At 39.7% G+C, this 19,555-nt stretch overlaps 2 protein-coding genes across 2 annotated transcripts; one reads left to right on the forward strand and one right to left on the reverse strand.

Moving 5' to 3' along the window:
* Positions 1-15,836: 15,836 nt before the first annotated feature.
* Positions 15,837-16,568, forward strand: LOC149645978 (uncharacterized). The gene has a single exon (XM_089850299.1). It carries the CDS (start codon positions 15,837-15,839, stop codon positions 16,566-16,568), a length of 732 nt encoding a protein of 243 aa, XP_089706425.1.
* Positions 16,569-17,491: 923 nt separating this feature from the next.
* On the reverse strand, positions 17,492-18,535 carry LOC149645979 (uncharacterized protein F54H12.2-like). Its single transcript, XM_089850300.1, has one exon. The coding sequence runs from the start codon at positions 18,533-18,535 to the stop codon at positions 17,492-17,494; it is 1,044 nt and encodes a 347-aa protein (XP_089706426.1).
* Positions 18,536-19,555: the final 1,020 nt, after the last annotated feature.

The raw sequence follows: 19,555 nt of genomic DNA on the forward strand, positions 1-19,555 counted from the left end.
AGGTCGTAAGTTCACAGTTCTCACTGACCATCAAGCTTTGCAATGGCTGTTCAATATTAGGGAACCAAATTCTCGCCTAGTTAAATGGACCATGTACCTTCAAACGTTTGACTTTAACATTAAACACAAGAAAGGAGTAGAGAATGTGGTAGCTGACGCTTTATCGAGAGCACCGATAAACGTCTTAAGCATTAGTTTTAGCTCTTCCCCTTCCTCATCTACTAGTCTACAGGATCCAACTAGTAGTAATACAAGTTCAAATTCTACCAGTAATAGTTCTTTTAGCGACTCTGTTGAAGGTCAGATACGTCCCCCAGGACCTAGATCGTTATATATTCAGTGTTTACATTGGAAGATGTGCGAAAATCCGAAAGGGAAGACCCTTTTGCTTCCCCTATACTAAATTCCTTACAAGAACCAAACCCGATTAGACATGAATTATTTGAACTGAAAAATAATCTTCTTTATCGAAGACCTTATAGAAATCAACCTGAGAAAATATATTTACCACCTCGGTTAAGGTTAGAAGCCATGCGATTATTGCATGATCACCCTTTATCTGCTCATAGGGGCAAAGATAAAACCCTGAGCAAAGTAATTTTTAGATATTGGTGGCCTACTATAGTAAAAGATGTCCAGGATTACGTTAGAGGTTGTGCATTATGCCAACAATTTAAGGCTAGGAATAGAAAGAAGCCAGGGCTAATGCAACCCTCCGAATTGAGAAGTTCTTGGGACCAAATTACCGTCGACATAATGGGGCCTTTCCCTCAAAGTACACACCATTACAAGTATTTAATAGTCTTCGTCGATTATATGACAAAGTTCGTGGAGATGATTCCACTTAAGACTATTACAGCTAAAACTTGTGTTCAAGCCTTTATGTCTATTATTACTAGGTGTGGAGCTCCTAAAGCTATTTTTAGTGATAGAGGGGTACAATTTACTTCGAAACTTTGGCTGCAAACTTGCAGATCTTTAAGAATAAATCCCAAGTTTACTACCCCCTACACACCTAAGGGAAATCCCACCGAACGAGTTAATCGTGTAATAGGCGAACTTATATCATTTTATGTAGGGAATCACCATGATAGATGGGATGAATCCCTTGACCTTCTTCAATTTGCTATCAATTCTGCACCCCACGAAACCACGGGCAGATCCCCTTTCTTTTTAAATTTAGGGCGGGAGCCACGACTCCCTTGGGATTTAGAAATTGAAGAACCCATTCAGGACCCTGATGACCCCGGTCGCACTAAAGCTTTAAAAGTTATTAGGGAACAAATAGAATTCGGTATCGAATTATCTAAACTAGCTAGGGCGCATCAAAAGAAATATTATGACCTCCGCCATGACCCTCTAGAATTTGAGGTAGGAACTTTATTATGGATGGAAACCCATCCTTTGTCAAGTACGACAGGCCAAGTTATGAGAAAACTTAGTCCTAAATGGGCAGGTCCCTTCAAAATAGTTGCTAAACATTCCCTCGTTGTCTATGAGTTGGAGAATGCTATCTCAGGACAAAACGTAGGGAAATTTAACCTTGAACATTTGAAACTCTATTGGACAAATGTAGCTGTCTTCGACGATGCACCCGCTTCACAGTCAGAAGTCGCCGATGATCCTGAGCCAAGCTCTCCTACGGAAGATGGTCATGCACCCCAACCCACGGAGACTTCTTCATCATCCTCTTCTACTTCAAAGACACCTCCTCAGGACGATGAGGACTCAGATCAACAGATCCCTCTTGCAATACCAGATGATTCTCATCGCCCAACTGAATCTGACAGTGAACCGGGCATGGCCCTATTTGAAGACCCTTCTCTCCTACTCCGTACTAAACACGATATGAGAGCCTTCCAGCTCATTCACCCCACTAATGATAGTCCGCCTTCTGCGACAGGGGAGGCTTCCCCGTCTGATCATGAAAAATCAGTCGTGGAAACGAAGCTACATACATCAACTTCTAGTTTCACGGAAGAAATTTTAATACCTGAGCTGAAAAATCAGTCGAAGAACTTGAGCTACCCAGATCAACTTCTAGTTTTACAGAAGAGATTCCAACGCCTGAGCAATCTCCTGAAAACCCAGTCGCGGAACCGGAGCCACACCAATCACCTTCTTCCGGCTTTTCGGAGGAGATTTTGACACCTGAACAGATTTCTCAGTCGCATTCCCAATCGCTACGTGAGTCCGAAAGTTCATCGGCCACATTATCTGAGTCGATGAGGACCCCACGATTAAACAGGGCTACCTTACCCGATGCCTATATAGAGCCTTTTCGATTGGGATGGCGTAGAGAAGTGTGTAAGCGGGCAACGGTTAGGCCGGGAGGAAATGAGGTCGATATCTATGACCGACCTCCTGACAATAAAAGATTAAGGTCACCTTACGAGGTCCAAGTTTACCTCCAAAATAATAAGATCCCGAACCTAACCAGGGAACATTTCTCGTTTGCTCGAGAACCAATCTCAGTTTTCCCGTGGGAGTTTATCACCCAAGCCCCTAAAAGAATTACTAAATCGTATAATGTTCGGTGGCCGAAGTAGAACTAAAATGCCGTCATCAAACCGAAGAACCAAAGAAAAAAAATGTTAAAATTTTGTGATAATACTTGAAACCCCTGCAAAAGATTTTTCTGGGTTCCTCGGGGTAACCCTTAACTTGAAACAACATGTTTGAAATTTTTCTATAATTTTGTATAAATAAAAGTTCCTAAAGAGGGGGGATGTAACATGGCTGCCAGAACTCTTGGAGCTGCCACTCCCTCTTCCACAGATGGTATCTAGGATAATTTGGTTTATTCAATCAGTTCTGTTTATGATTTCTCCGAAGACGGATCGACTGTTGTATACTAGTTCGGTTACGGGTTTATCCCTACATCGGTTAACTGAAATAAAATTATTATTGAATTTGGATTAAAACTGTAAGTTGTCCTAATTTATTTTATGGCCCTCGGGAAATTATTCCCTTGAATTAAGTTTATTCTACTGAGGGTTACAATAATATGAAAATATTAAAATAAAGAAATGAAATGCGGGTTTATTGTGTATAAAAATAACTACAGAGAGTTAACGGGATTATACACATAAATAAAGAAACAATAAGAAAAGCACAATAATAATTGAAATTGAAATTGAAGTTTATTGTGCATATAAAAAGTTGAAGAACAACTCACGAGAATATACACAGAAATGGAATTAGTGCAAAATATACTAGAACAAATCATTCAGAATTATACAAAATTAGGCAGAATTATACGAATTAATACAAAAATATAGAAAAGACACGTAATTACATCGATCCAAGGAAAACTGATTAAATTAGTAATGGTAAGTATTAAATTTAGTAATTCTTTTTTTTTGTTCGTTTCTAGCTATGGTTTAAAGATTAATAACCATCTATAAGACACTGTCGGGTAAGATTTTGTACATGAATTAAACAGTCAGAAAAGAGATCAAAAATATTAACAAAGAAATTACAAGTTGTTTGCATTCGAATAATAGGATTAATTGTTAATTTAGGATTGTAAAACGTGCACTGATTACGAAAATGTATGGGGACCGAAAAATTAAGACCATTTACAAGAGGCGAGAGTGGGATGATATTGTGGATTAATTTGTAAATAAACGTTATATGATTTATTCTTATACAGTCATTAATTTTAAGGAGATTAAGGATAGTTAACAACAGTTCATAATTATACTGAGCCTTGGGTAAAAAGTGTGTATGGCTAAATTCTATAAATTTTCGCTGTACTCCTTCTATTTTGTTCAAGAGGTATTGGCTGCAGCCACCCCATGCAACCCAACCAAACAACAATCTAGATCGAACCAAACTTAAATACAATATGCGAAAATGACGATTTTAACTGGCGACTCATTTTAAGGGAAATCGCCAAGGAACGACGGCAAAGGTTAACAGTCCTAGTGACATGACTGGAAAAATGTAATTTTGCGTCAAATATTGTACCCAAATCTTTGGTTTCATTTTTCGTGTAGATGGGTTTTGAATCAACAAGGTAGGAGTTCATCTTGGCAAACACTGGCAACATGAGTAGTTTTATTGCGTGCAATTAACCGTTTAACAATCGATCGAAGGCGTTTAAATTCAATGAGATCGGCTAAAGCTCCTGTACGCTTTTTTTGCGAAAGAAATACTTTTTCTGTTTAATAGCAGCGCGAAGGGCCTGAGAATACCATAAGGGAAATACGGGAGAACCACGACGACCCTTACGCGGAATAGCCAATTCCATCGCAGCCCTAACGTGATCCGTAAGAATAGCCACGCAATGATTAACATCACGCGATTCGAGGAGTATAGCCCAATCAACATCCCTAAGTGTGGAGTAAAGGAGGTCATAATCTCCTTTTCGGTAAACGTAAGTAGAGTCAGGTGGTGGAGGTGGTGCGCAAGTTTCGTCCGGTAAGGTAAGCAAAAATGGGGGATGATATGCATCGATGGAAACTAGAGGATCCTCTAGGGCATTAATACACAAATTATTAAAATTTGTAAGACAAAAATCCAATAGATTACCAGTATTATGGGGAGCAATAATCTGCTTGAGATTAAAATTAAAGCAGAGTTCAAATATAGGGGTAGCCTTGGAACGAGTGGAAGCACTACAGCCTCGTGTGCTGTAGTTCTTCCAGTCGACCCCAGGAAGATTAAAATCACCCAGGAGAATAATGTCAGCAGCAGCGCCATCCAAACCCCGTATTAAGCTATCTGAATATAGCCCATAATCGACGTCAGTGAGGGTAGGGCGAAAGTAAGTAGTGCCCAGGACTAAAGATTGAGAGGACGAACAGCGAATTTCAATAAAACACTCTCCGAAGTACCCTCTAGGTCGCGACGCCTACAGCAGTGAATGGATTTCCGCACGGCAATTAATGAGCCACCACCGCGGACATTATCAAATTGGGGATCCAAGCGATCAGCACGAAAAACATAGTATGAATCGGGAAAATAATCAATTGTAAAATGAGAGTCATTTAACCAAGTTTCAGCTAAACAATAATACCATAGTCTAATGTAGCAGTGTTTCTAAAAAATTCAATTGCTTTAGTCCGTAAACCACGAACATTCTGGTAGGCTAGTAGTAGTTCTTTCATTGTGAAACTTTTGAAACAGCAAATAGATCCGATGCGGTCCAGTCGCTAGGATATCTGGCTCTTACTCAGAAAACCCGGGCTCAATTCCCTGTATAGGAAGTCAGTTTTCTGACAGTTTAATTAAGCAACGATAATATGAGGTCAGCTGTGAAACAGCAAACGGATCCGATATGGTCTAGTGGCTAGGATATCTGGCGTTCACCCAGAAGCCCCGGGTGCAATTCTGGGTAATGGACGTCAGATTTGTAACAATTTTATTAAAAAACTATACTAGGAGTTTAATTGTGAAACAGCAAACGGATCCGATGGGGTCTAGTTGCTAGGATCTGGCTCTTACCCAGAACACTGCCTTCTCTAATACTAGGCCTTACGATAGGAAAAGGGGGGTGACAGTTAGGATTTCACAAATGGCGTTAGATGTCGCTTTTCTGAGGTTTTAAACTGGAGGCATATTGAAAACTATGGGAAATTATTAGCAACGACGAAGTGTAATCTACTTGGTTCGTCTCGAAAAAAAGCAAAAAACCGGTCAATAAACCGGTTAATGATGCTGAAAGGTTTCCGAGCTCGAAAAATACTAGTTTAAATTTGGTGTATGTTTTGACACGTGTCAATGGCGTCTGCATGGAAATTACAGCCCATCACAGCCCTTAATTTTTTCCCAAAAACTGCCACTGCCAATGAAATGCCTCATTTTTGCGGATTTCGAGGCAATACTACCAAAGATTGCCACCTGCATGCCTAATTCCACCCTATATTCGACAACGCGTTTAACAAGCCACATCGCCTGTGGGTTTAGCTACGTGGTCGTGGGCCCTGATGGGAAACCTTCTAAGCCCGTCACGTACCGTGGAGAAGATGCCGCCGATAAATTCCTTCAAAGTCTCCTAGTTGAAGAAGAAGCTCTCTCCGAAAAACTGAAAGAAAATGCCCCTATGGATTTATCGCCCAGGGACGTCGCTGACTTCATTTCGGCAAGAGTGTGCTACATTTGCGGTGGGGAATTTTCGACCAACAATGTTAAAGTACGCGACCACGATCATTCGAGCGGGGCCTATCGGGGAGCTACCCACAACGTCTGCAATTTGAAACTGAAGACGCCCAAATTCATCCCCGTGTTTCTACACAACTTATCGCGATATGACGCCCATTTAATTATGGAAAAAATCGGACTCGTGAAAGACGAAAACATTAAGTGTATACCCTCAAATTCGGAAACGTACATTTCGTTCAGTTTAGGGAATCTACGGTTTTTGGACACAGTGCGTTTTATGCCAGCATCCCTTGAGGAACTAGCGAAAAACTTATCCAACGGTGGGATAGATAAGTTTGGATGTATGAAAGAACTCTATACACCTGAAGAGGTTCAACTTTTGCTAAGGAAGCAAGTTTATCCATATAATTATATGGACAACGTCCAGAAATTTGACGAAAGGAGCCTCCCAACCCAAGAAGAATTCTACAACAGCCTGACGGACGAGCATATTTCCGCGGAAGATTACGAACACGCCCAAAATGTGTGGGATAAATTTAAAATCGAGAATCTCGGTAAGTTTAATGTCTCATCTTTATTAATTCCGGTTAGGTTTTTTAAAATGTCATTTGGTCTTAGATTAAGGTTAGGTTGGGTTTGGTTTTAAAAATATGTATTTTTCTTCCACTAGGCGGTTATCACGATTTGTACGTGACATCAGACGTTGTACTCCTTGCTGACATTTTCCAAAACTTAAGGGAAATGTGCCTGGATTACTATAAATTGGATTGTGCGCACGCCTTTACCGGTCCCGGCTTTGCGTGGGAGAGCGCTATGACTAAGGTGAAACTGGACCTCTTAGTTGACCCCGACATGCATCTCTTTATAGAGAAGGGGATACGAGGGGGCGTGTCGATGATTAGCCACAGATTAGCGCAGGCTAATAATAAGGATCTGCCGGAATCGTTCGACAGCGAAAAACCCAGCAGTTACATCACGTACCTAGGTAAGACTAAGTCAACTAGCGTCTTATTTATAATCTAACATATATTTATAATCTAACATATATTTATTTTCTATCTCTCTCTCCCACCAGATTGCAACAACCTTTATGGTACGGTGATGTGTGATTACTTGCCAATGGGGGACTTCTAGTGGATTCGGCCTTGCCTCGATTTCACCCAGGAAGTAATTCTGAACCATCCGGATGACAGCGATTTCGGATACATCTTAGAGGTGGACTTGGAGTACCCGCAACACCTACATGACGCGCATAATTGCTACCCTCTAGCACCCGAAAAACGGGTCATAACCACTGATGAACTTTCGCCGTATTCCAAGGACCAACTTCGGGAACTGGGACTTAAAGAGAAGGACAGCTGTCCAAGCTGGTTCCATCGTTGAATGGAAAGGAAAAATACGTGTTGCACTACCGCAACTTAAAGTATTACCTGGCGAAAGGTCTCACCATTGCTAAAATTCACCGAATCCTAACTTTCAAGCAAGGAGCGTGGTTGAAACCGTTCATCGACTTCAACACTGACAAGCGAAAAGAGGCAGCCAATGAGTTTGAAAAGTCATTTTTACCTCTCCGAGTGACGTATGTCACGGAGAGGTTCTGTAACGATCGTGTGTGTCTGTCTGTGTGTTTGTGTGTTTGTGTGTTTGTGTGTGTGTGTCTGTTGTTACACCCACGTGACCGCGTTCGCAGTTTCCAAATCGGAGCAAACGTGTTCGCCATTTCCGAACTGCATTCACAGTCACGGAAATGGCTCCTCTACTTGAGTTCTCACACCACCATCTTCTGGTCTTTGTCCATTCCACACGGACACCAAACTGTACATACTGGCTTCTAATCACCACCATCTTCTGGTCTTCGTCCAATCCACTTGGACACCAGTCTGTACATACTGGCTTCTAATCACCATCATCTTCTGGTCTTCGTCCATTCCACTTGGACACCAGTCTGTACATACTGGCTTCTAATCACCACCATCTTTTGGTCTTCGTCCATCCCACATGGACACCAGTCTGTACATACTGGCTTCTAATCACCACCATCTTTTGGTCTTCGTCCATCCCACATGGACACCAGTCTGTACATACTGGCTTCTAATCACCACCATCTTCTGGTCTTCGTCCATTCCACTTGGACACCAGTCTGTACACCTGGCTTCTACTCCATCGTCATCGTTGGGTTTAAGACATTCGCGGCGATCAGCTAGGGTTACGAGAAACGTCTAGCCTCCCTAGGGTGGGTTGTCCACCAAAGGTTTTCGCAATTGCGGTTGTTCTTGCTTTTAGCTGTAGTTCGACACCCTTATATACTACCTATTTGAGTAAGGTAATGCAACCGGCGTATGCTTCATTTCAAACGCCAATATTAGTCAAGTCTCTCAAGAATGTCTAATTGTTCTTTATCAACGCGATGTAACGCTCAATAAGGCGAACAACTAACGAAGAAAATATTTAATATTAATTATATTTATTTTAATATTTAAGATAATCTTGAATCTCAACTCAAAATTAAAACGGAAAGAGTTAAAAAGCAGTCTATGTTTTAGTCTGTGTATGTCCGTCCGTTAGTGCATCGCGTTAGCAGTTCGCTTTGTTTTGTGGAAAGAAATCCTACAAAACCTTAATATTTGGTTTTCTCATAATGTATAATTAATATATGGAAATATTTTTCGTAATTTCGATGCCTTTAGTGGTTTTGTAGCTATAAAGCTCTGTTTCATTTTGATATCCCAAGAACTTTTTTTAATATTATTATTTGAAATCGATGTTTATATATTACTTAAGCTATACTACATCTGTTTATAGCATAATCCTTTCTAAAGTGATTTCAAGAAGAACGTTACTATATTGGTCAAATGAACTTTCATTTGTCAATAGGCCTAGTGAACCATAAAGTAAACGCTAGGTTTTCGTTTCTGTAATGCAGAGACATTAACGGTTCAGAGTGAGCCGAAAGTTAATTACACTTTTAAATAATCAGGCTAAGATTTTATAATCATCGTCGAAGTCTGGGCCGCGTACAGAACGGGATTTTGGTTATGAATTTTGACGGCACGGTGCTCAGCGTTGAGCCAGCGCGGTCACCAAAGAAAATAGTCAGGTTTTTGGATAACGTGACGTAAAACGCGTAGTTCTCAGCTTGGCGAAAAAAACATGGAGGAATTAATACAAATAGCTCTTGCTGATTCTGATCATAGAGACTAGAAACCCTAAGGAGTGGCAGGAATGCCTCAACTTGTTGCCCTTTTTCATGGTACACGCAATGGGTACACGGCGACTTCCGCTAAGCAAAATTAAACGGGCCGGAAGCTCTCATGTACCAATTTATGAGCAACATATTATTTGCGCTTGTAGAGCGGGGGACCTGCCACTCCTTGGGGTTTCTAGTCTCTATGTTCTGATGGGACTATAGCTATTTATTTGACGTGAAACCAGTTGATCACGCGAGAATTTTAAGAGATATGTTAGTTTCTATGTTTAATTATAAAAGTTGTTCTTATCTATCTCCATAAATATGTTATCATACAATTTTTGTTAAGCCTTTGTACCTTGCACGCTTTATTGCGCTAGCTTCATTTTTAAAACACCGATGACCGGAGAAAAGCTATGACGACAGATCTCACCGGTAAACGTTTTCCAAAATCCGCTGTCTTTTTTGGTGAGCTCTGCTGAACGCAGCCCAGATCAGTGAAAGGTCTGATCGTAATCGGATTATAGCTTCGTGTTATCATGATTTTAATGGTGCACGTTTACTTTCAGTGTGTGTAGCCACAAATTAGCTTTGGTGTTATGTAACTTTAATCGTCATGGTGACAAACTAAGAAAATTGTTGAGGTGAAAGGAGAGGATAGTGTTTACATGGCAACCCTGTTGTGAATATGGCTTTGAACATAGAGGGTATACAGTTGAGGAGTAGCAAATTGGGCCTTTACAAACACGTAAAGGTAATATCCCTCCAAAGTTTTATCTCTTCATTTCCCGTTTTTCCCCCATCGGATGATTTTAATGTGTACAAGTATATACTTATTGGATGTAAAATGTCGTCTGATTTACAGTATATTTTCTATGCTTTGTATACTGCTTTAATATTTCATAAATTTTAACTTCAGTATTTGTTCATAAAAAAAAATAAACATTTCCATAACTGGGTAAATAAGTTTGTAGGTAGTCCTTCTCTTGACTCGGAGAGGTAATATTTTGGTTTTCCCAACTTGTTCAAACTTATGAACAACAGCGTCTACGGTATGTATTAACCAAACCTAACTAACCTGTAATAACATAAGTCTATTATGTAAGGTCCCCATAAGTATGAAACCCCAATTAGGTCCTGTACTACGGGCATTGTACTCGTATTAACATTTTAAAAACTTGGCGGGTACGATAAGCGCGCCATCTATGCTTCAGAGAGCGTTTGTTTTCACCGGAAGTTAGGGAAGGACCTTTTTTTTTAGAGTTTAGAAATGGCGGCGCCTTCTTAGCCAGTTTGTTTTATGTCGGTGTTTAATTTGGTAAAGTTATGGATCATATTTTAAGTGCAACACCGGTGGTACGTAAATTAGAGAAAAATGAAAGCACTCCTTGCCATGTTTACCTGGAAGATCAAGATAAATGCAAAGTTGGTACCTCTAATTGGGAAACGCCTGTTAAGCCTTGTCCATCGTGTGATAGTATGAAGTTAAAAAACAAGGAAATTAAAACAGTAATCAAAACAAACGCTTCAACGCAGTGCTATTTTAAGCGTAGCGAAAATGAAGATCAGCCTAAAGGATTAGTATCAGCACCTTTATCAAAGAAAAAAACTGTACGTATCCCAACTTTCCAAGGTTTTGTTTTAGTCGTTTTTGAACTCTGTTAACTAATTTATTCCATTCTAGCTAAATAAATTCACCCAGTGCTGTAATAATGAATTTCAATGTAAGATTCAAGAACATATTACCATTCGTACAAGAAATAAGTATTCGCAAACTGATTTAACCCAGCAAGATAACAACCAAAGCGTTGGTGGTGTTAAGAATCGGTTTTTATCTCTGGCTTTAAAATTTTTTGATGCAAAACATTTTGCGGACTTGGAAATTAAAGTTATGAGAGACCATAACAAGCACCCGTTTATTCGAATAACTAAAAATGATTCTGTTTGCCTTCTTGGTTAATCTTTAGACCCTTTGACGATTATTTTGAACCGCGATGGATCTTTAATTTTGTCAGTTTTGTTTAGATCTGAAGAAGTGTACCAAATCTATGAAAATGATGTGTTAAACGAGTGTTTGTTTAATTCTATACTAACCAAAGTATCGGGTATTGGTAATTTCGTATATTGTCCCGGAATTAATTCTAAGAATGTGTCGGAAGATATGAAAAATGATCAACTACCTGTACCTCCCAGTCTTCTAATCTTAAATCATCCGTTTAAAAGATACCAATCTAAATTGTGTCAAGTGTATTATGAAAGACCGCCTGATAATCAAGTCAAGTCAAAGGTTTTCAAGTTAAAACAATGCAAAGATTGCCATTACACTTCTTCGTCCATTTCAAACTCACAAAAACGAAAATTAATAGAAACACCGACCCGCAAGTTCAAACGCCAGCGAATATCTAGCAATTATGGTATTAGTAGATTATCACCAGCAAGCAGACAAATTCGTCTCTCTCGTTTAAGAAGTGCAAGGAAGTGTCTCCAAGGCAAGATTGCTAGGCTAGAAAAAACCTGAAGAGATTTGAAGTTACCCTGAATAATGACCATTCAAAACAGATGGAAACAATCACACAAATAATTGATGACCAGTTTTCCGATGTACTTGAAGAGACAGTCAATGACAAAAATCTTTCTGAACCTACTCGCAAAGCACTTAGAGATTCATGGGAAATGGATTCTAAACTACGGCAGCTCCAAGATAAAAAACAATTTTTGATTGATCAGATTAAAAATAAAAGCGGAAAAAAGTCAAATATATGGAGCACCATCACGCTTAGACTAGCTTTGGCTATTTACTCTCGAAGTAAAGCTGCGTACAATGCCCTTCAGAGTTTTGATATCTTACAGCTACCATGTGAACGCACTTTACAAGAGAAGGCAAAGAAATACCATCACAAGCCAGGAATTGATCAAGTGTATTTAGCCGACCAAGAGAGAAAGTATAAAGAGTTCCAACTGGAGAAGGTTTCCAGAGGTGACCAAAAACCATTAGGAGAAGGTGTTCTTGTATTTGACGAAGTTAAGGTGATTGAGAAAATTATTTGGAATTCAAAGAGCAACGAATTCACTGGCTTCGCAATGTCTAGAGAAGAATACAAGGATTTAAATGATATAATCATTAAGCCTAATGAAGATGTGGAAGCTGATTCTCCAGCTCAATACGTGCTGCAGTTCCTTTGGAGAGATATCTCCTCAGAGTTTGATTTCATTGGTCCGTACTTCACGTCTGCCTCGTCATTTCAGCAGCATTTAATTGCGGAAGCTTTCTTCGGGACTATTGAAGCGCTACATGCCTTTCTTTCGTAACTAATGCAGTAGTTTGTGATGGGGCATCAGAGAATCTAGCACTTATAAAATCTACAATAGGTCACAAAGGTCCCTTTGGTTATCTAAAAGATGAAAATGGAAAAATTGACGTGTCCGTGAACCCAACCTTTGATAATCCCTTCTTTAATGGAGGAAAAATTCATTGGATTGTGTGCCCATCTCATCAATTGAAAAACACCATTCAAGCTTTATTTTCATCTCGGGAAGCTGGACCAAAGCAGTTCATTAGAAATGGAAGCAAATTTGGATGCAATGACATCCAAGCTGTTAAGAGAAGAGATATGAACCGAAACTTCTGACTAGCTACATAGTTAGAGACTCATGGACAAGGTTAAATGTCGTTCCCAGTAAAATAATGCAGCAAGAGGGTGTTCTCTCAGAGTTGTATAGCTTCATGAATGGGACAGAGGGAAGCGATCCGAAAAGGAAGAGTGCAAGATTGACCTACAACTTCTTACGCGCGACTAACCAAATATTTGAAAATGGAATCTTGTCTCACAGAAAGGTTTCAAGCTCTAATTCAGAGGTCTTGCATTCTATTCGAACTGGATTCAAATATTTTGAAGAATGGTTTAATGAAGTTTTGGAGGAAAATTCAGGCTATGCATTTAATGACCCAAAACAAACTAAATTTTTGAGCTGGCAAACATGGGACCTAATGAGAATTATGGTCTATGGATATATAAACCTTTCGAATGATTTTCTTACCCGAAATCCTGATTATTTTTTGGCACCATTACGCACAAATGGAAGTGCTGTCGAAAGTTTATTTTCACAGATGAAGTACGCAACTGGTAGCAAGCTCTCAAGCATAAACTACTCTACTGCTAGGAGAGCTATTCTTACGAGAAAAAACATTCATGGTAAAAAAACTAATAATAAGAATATTAGAGATACGTATCTTTACTTAAGAGAGGGCATCTAAATGACTACTAGAGCTACAGAAACACACCAACAGTTCCAGTTAATTCAAATTATGTAACTTAATAATATCCAAAAATTCCCCGTATTAAGTGCTTCGTGAATTTTTTTAACTAGATTAATAATTAAGACATTTTTTAATAAAATAGTTCAATTTATTTAATCATCATATCTTTGGTTTTTTTTAATTTTTCTTGTACTTTTTCTCACTGTGGGTGGCAGGATTGTGTTTGATATACCGCTGACTAGATTGAGGGGCATGTTTTGAACAGTTTTATCACAGTTAGCATCTATTGAATCTTCCACGACAACCTTATTAGGCTTTCTTCTCTTAACTGTCTTGGTGGACTTTTGCTCATTAGAAGTATTACTTTTTTCAAAAATAGTTGAGAGGTTCTTTCTCTTCGGTCGGTTGGCCTGTTTTAGAGCTTGTCTTTTTTTGGGAGTTGTATCAGTTGATCCATGGTTGATGCTTTTTTCTATAACCGGATCAGAGATTCGCTCACACGCTGAAGACTTTGGGCTATCACAATTAACTTTGGTGACTTTATTTTCACATTTATTAGTAATTTTTTTAGTAGAAACTGCAGCATAGAGGCCATCTCTTAAAGTATGACCTCCTTTACCGATTTTCCGAGCTTCTTTTGAGTAGCGATCCATATGACTAGATACATATTCCTGAATCCTAGCGTTAACAATTTTTCTCACCCATAGTTTGAAGAAAGATATCACAGTTTCATCATTTTGATCATGCTCAACTGGAAGGCACTGGGTAAAAAGGAACCATAATTTTGGCATTTTTTCAATAATATTTTTATGACATTCCTTAATCATGCTCTTTCCAAACATCTTAAATCCATCAACACTGGCATACTTTCTCGCTTCATTATTTAGTCTACCCAAAAATTCTAAAAAGCAAAACTTGGGGAATGACATATGTCCATTATCGCGATCTTTCAATTCCTCCGGTAGAGTTTCTTTTTCATCTCCCTGTAGACTTAATGCAAGGCCAAGTTTGTAAAGTTTCCGCTCTTTAATTCTTCGATCCAGGGGGTGGTTGTTATTTTCTTTGGCAAGCTTAGAAACGTTTACTATTTCTCTCATACATCCACCGCCCAACCGGAGAAGAGATTGCGGTGGTTCGTTATTCATTTCTTGTCCAGAGAGTGAGAAAAGGTTTTCATTAGTAAACCTCAGTTGTTTACAAGCAATGGAATTTTTACTTAAATCTTCATCGGATGGGATTTCAAAGATCAATTCAGATTGTTCGAACCATTCTTCATCTTGACTAGCACAAATGTTTACAACTGGTTCACTAGTGGCTTCGTCCTCTACTGCGTGAGTAGTTATTTGAGAAATGTCACCAGTTGGAGATAGCTCCTCAACAAGAATGGTTGACTCTGGTAGTTCAGCCACTAAAATGGGATCTTCATTATGTAGTTCTACTTCTCCATTGCATATCATCATGGTAAACTCATGAACTGTTCGAGTTAGGAAATTGAAAATTTTCTCACTGTCGTCCCATTCGGTTGAAAGATCTGTAGTTTTGGTCAAATCAGAGTTGAATCCAACTTTTAGGGTGTTGGCATAAGAGAGATAGTTTATTTTAAACTGAACGATTCTTGAACTGCTGATTACAGCTGATTTTTTTCTCTTTTTCTCTTTCGCAAACCGATCAGTAATTATAGGAATGTTCTCTCGATCAGAGATAATTACGCTTTCTTTTATAACACTTTCAATTGAGTCTACTATTGAAGCATTAACTGACTGAGGTAATGGAACTGGGGGTTCCTCCTGATGATGTTTTAAATGCCAAGGCTTAACTTCAGATTGAAGGTCTTTAATTGCGTTTAGGAGATAATCTAATAATAAAATTAGATACCTTTCATGCAAATTGTTTTCTGCTAATTTTGTATATATTCTACCTCTTTCTGTATTTATTAAATGGACTTCTTTAGCTACGTTTTCCTTTAAATATGACTTTAGTTTTTCTAAATACCTCCCAGCTCCATTCTCCGTCGCCTCCATTTTTAAATCTGAATTTTTCTCCGTCTAAGACTCGCTAAGTCATGCACAATACGAACTTCGATTATTTCATTTCCGCTTCGTGGTACCTCTAGAACCCGCCAGGGGGCGATGAAATTTCCTTACCTACTACCTTCATTATGGGTATTTGCTAATTACCTAAATTTTCTTTGTCTCACACTTATGGGGACCTTACATAATAGACTTATGGTAATAACAATAATTTACAATATGTACTATTATTTATTTCTTTATAGGTAAGACTATGGAGAATCTCAGAAGTCGGATTGACTTCACACTCGTCAACACGCCTGAACGCGCCATCAAGATGTCAAGTTCCCCTGCCTTCGAAAGATTCACCGTCTTCAAGAACGATTTGGTTGGCATTCACCGAGTCCAGAAGACCCTAACGCTCAACCGTCCAATCTACACCGGCTTCACAGTTCTCGACCTATCAAAACTGTTGATGTACAAGTTTCATTATGACGTAATCAGGGAGCAGTACGGAGACCGAGCCAAGTTGCTGTTCACCGACACGGACTCGTTGACGTACCACATTGAGACCCCCGACCTCTACCAGGACTTTTCCGAGAAGAGCAAAATGTACGACTTTTCGGGATACCCCAAAAACCATCGCCTCTTCAGCGATGAAAACAAGAAGGTGTTGGGTAAATTCAAGGACGAATTGGATGGCGTCCCAATTTCGGATTTTTGTGGACTACGGCCGAAAATGTACGCTCTCCTGTCCGCCAAAGGGGAAAAGAAAACCGCGAAGGGGATATGCCGACGCGTGGTCAAAAATAAGCTACGCTTTATTAATTATAAAGAGTGCTTATTAAATAGACAATTAACGATGGCTGAAATGAAGCGCATCACTAGCAACAAGCACGAACTTTACACCGTGAGGAAAATGAAACTTTGCCTTAACCCGTGCGATGATAAGAGGTTTATCATCGACGGGGTGTCAACGTATGCCCACGGCCACTACAGAATTTAACCGGAGGAGGAGGGGAGGCTGCCCGGCCCGGCGCGGCGCGAATACGGGGTCGAATCAACACGCGGCGCGAATACGGAGTCGAATCAACACGCGGCGCGCGCGATTTAAATTATTTTATTATTTATTTATTTATTTATTTATTTATTTATTTATTATTTATTTTTATCTATGTGAAAAATCAAAGAACAAATTTTAAAAATAAAATTTTATTGAAAACTTTTTATACATAAATTCCGATATCATCTTATCATTTAAACACTTATATTTTCCAAATCTAGAGCATATATCTCTTATTTTAATATCCCTACACCTATATAGAGCGAAATATACACAAAAACCTCCGCAAGTCCTACTTTTATTGTCTTGAAGTTGTTTCGAATTAAAAGTTACAGTCACGCTATTTCTTTCAACGAAATAGTTAAATTTAAAAATGTCAGGAGGGTTTCCGAAACTGTCAAAGAACTCTGTGTTCCGGTTTCGAGAAAAATAGATAACAGTCTAATGTTCTCCGTCGGTATTTGATAATCCAGTGTTTACAATATACAGAGAGGGGAAAGTCTTTACGGTTTTCGGTAAAGTATCTGCGGCGAAAACTCCGCGAAATAGCCCCTTGGTGAATTTATCACTTCGCATAATTCTAGTTAATTGCCTAGTGTCCATATTTAGTTGTAATCGTAAATAACAGTCCTATTCTTATCAATTTCTACCAAATTCTGAAACTCAGAGTAATACAAAACCGTGACGGTCTGGGGCAAGTCTTTAGCGAATTTTAATTCCAGACGCAAGTTACCGTTTCTTATCAATTGAAATTGGGAGGACGAACTGCTGAGGTCGGGACTCAAATCAAAAGCAAATATACAACTTCCATTAGGAAATTCATCCCGTGAAATATAGTTCCCCTCGTCCAATAACCATTGAGAGGTTTAGGTAAAGAGATTCGTATAAGACCTAATATATTGACCGCCAGCAAAGTTCGGAGTGAGGGGTTTATGAGGGACGCTAGCCCCGTCCAGATACAAGGCAATATGATTTAAATCAAAATGTTTAAAATTAAAGGGGGACTTTTTGTATTCTCCCAAATAAGCATTCTGATCTACCAGAGCGAAAAGTACCCTTTTAGGTAGTTGACCCATGAATAAATTATCTCTAACACATATTTTTGTACCGCTATTAATAGAAAAGGAGTTGCACTCTGTGCGAATAATGGGGTATTTCATAGTTGCCACTTCGAAGCATTTGGCGTGGGCTATAAGCACTTCCGAGGGTAATTTTACTTTACGTACATAGAGAGATGCCATCTCGTAAACTACTTTCCATTTAACAGCGCCTTCCGCGTGTATGCAAAATTCGTTTGAACTTTTAACAAACTTGAATTTAAGATCAGTCATATTTGGAATGTAACGTGATTGTTGACACAAATCCAAGTGTACAGTTCCGATCATATCGATCGTGCCACTTTTAGCGAAAGCCGCCCTCGCCTTAAAACCCTCGTTCTCGGCAAAGACGTCAAATTTACCGGCCGTGTCTTTGTAAAACAAAGAACTAGTAAGAAAACTAGTTTTGGCCGGTCCTCCAAATGTTACAGCCGTTTGAAACATGGCCTTGTAAGGGTAGTTTTGCGGTGACCGTGTCACGGATCTCTCCTGCATCGAAAGGTGTACTTCGCTGAATAGACTATGGTGAAACAGATTGACGGGTCCTACATTTTCCGCTGCCGCCGGTAATGTAGTTCCATCGGCGGGATTAACGATCCTAACTTGAAAATGCGTCAATGTCTTAGACATGTCCAAGTAAGAGTCGGTACTGCCGGCCACGGAGAACGTGATGGTGGAATTTTCGTTAATGTTAGAGATTGGGCTGTATTCGACCCATTCTCCACTCAAAATACTGGTGTTGGTTAGAGGTACGTTGAAAAGTTCAACTTCCGAACTGACGGATCCATGCGAATCGGGGTGAATGTGCGCCATTATATTTTAGAAAAAATATCAGGCCGTTTAAAATATGGTGCTTTCCGCTCCCTTCTCACGACTGAACTGACTAGGGGTTTGGTTTTGCGTTTCCTTTTATTACCACTTCCCGTCATTTTTCGAATTTCTTCCGCCGCGCTGAGGGCTACGTCTTTCGCAGCGACTTTACCGTGGGTCTTTACGGATGATCTTATAGGAATACCGCTAGCCACGTCGGTCGCGACCTTTGCACCCGTATTTAAAAACTTTCTCCCAAGGAATATAGCCCCCTTTTTAATTAGTGGCATGGCTCGACGAAAAGCAGAGGCTATGAAGTTCCCTAAACCGTAACCGACGTGTTGCGACGGAACACCCCTGTACACAGCCAAAGAACCACCTATCTGGGAGTGAAAGTGCTTATAGAAATCAACTCTTGATCCATGTCCAATCTGGTTCAGAAAATGATGATCGTAATCCGATAGGGACATTTTCCTGCTCGTGACGCGTTTCCTTTAACGCTCTAAATGTAAATGATACGTGAATCATCGTCACTTTCCTATTTATAATGGTGCCCACATTCTACGAGGCCTAAAGTGTAAGGTAACGTGAAGTCTGCCTCGCTCGAAATGTACGGGGATACCGAGCTCGCTCATAATGTTAACTTCAATCGACTGGAAAGTGTTACTAGCAACGGGAAGGTAGTGCGGTCCGGGAAAGTCCTTATCTACAGTCTCACCATCATTACCCTGTATGCTCACGATTCTGAGTAAAGGTACGTGCACATCTCCAACCGGTCTACTTTCGACAATGTCCGAATAAACAAAGAGAGAATGGAGACCCGCGTACAAGTCCACGGGGTACGTAGCTGTTCTAGAGTGAACAAAGGTTGTGGTTTTCGATGGGTCTTTTGAAAATCCCAGCATAATGGCGAGTTGTCCCGGTATAGTTAACATATAATTATCCGTCACGTTAATTTCCACACGGCGTATACGTCGTATGTAACTGAAACTATACTTGGCATTCGAGGGGGTTTCGGACTCT

This window comes from Phalangium opilio, unplaced genomic scaffold, assembly GCF_054372755.1.
Source record: "Phalangium opilio isolate 3A_F unplaced genomic scaffold, DU_Popi_V2 ptg000089l_1, whole genome shotgun sequence".
NCBI lineage: Eukaryota > Metazoa > Arthropoda > Arachnida > Opiliones > Phalangiidae > Phalangium > Phalangium opilio.

Bases quoted from the DNA above. Each gene is read 5' to 3' on its own strand.
- LOC149645978 (XM_089850299.1), top strand. From the start codon at position 15,837: ATGGAGAATCTCAGAAGTCGGATTGACTTCACACTCGTCAACACGCCT.
- LOC149645979 (XM_089850300.1), bottom strand. From the start codon at position 18,535: ATGGCGCACATTCACCCCGATTCGCATGGATCCGTCAGTTCGGAAGTT.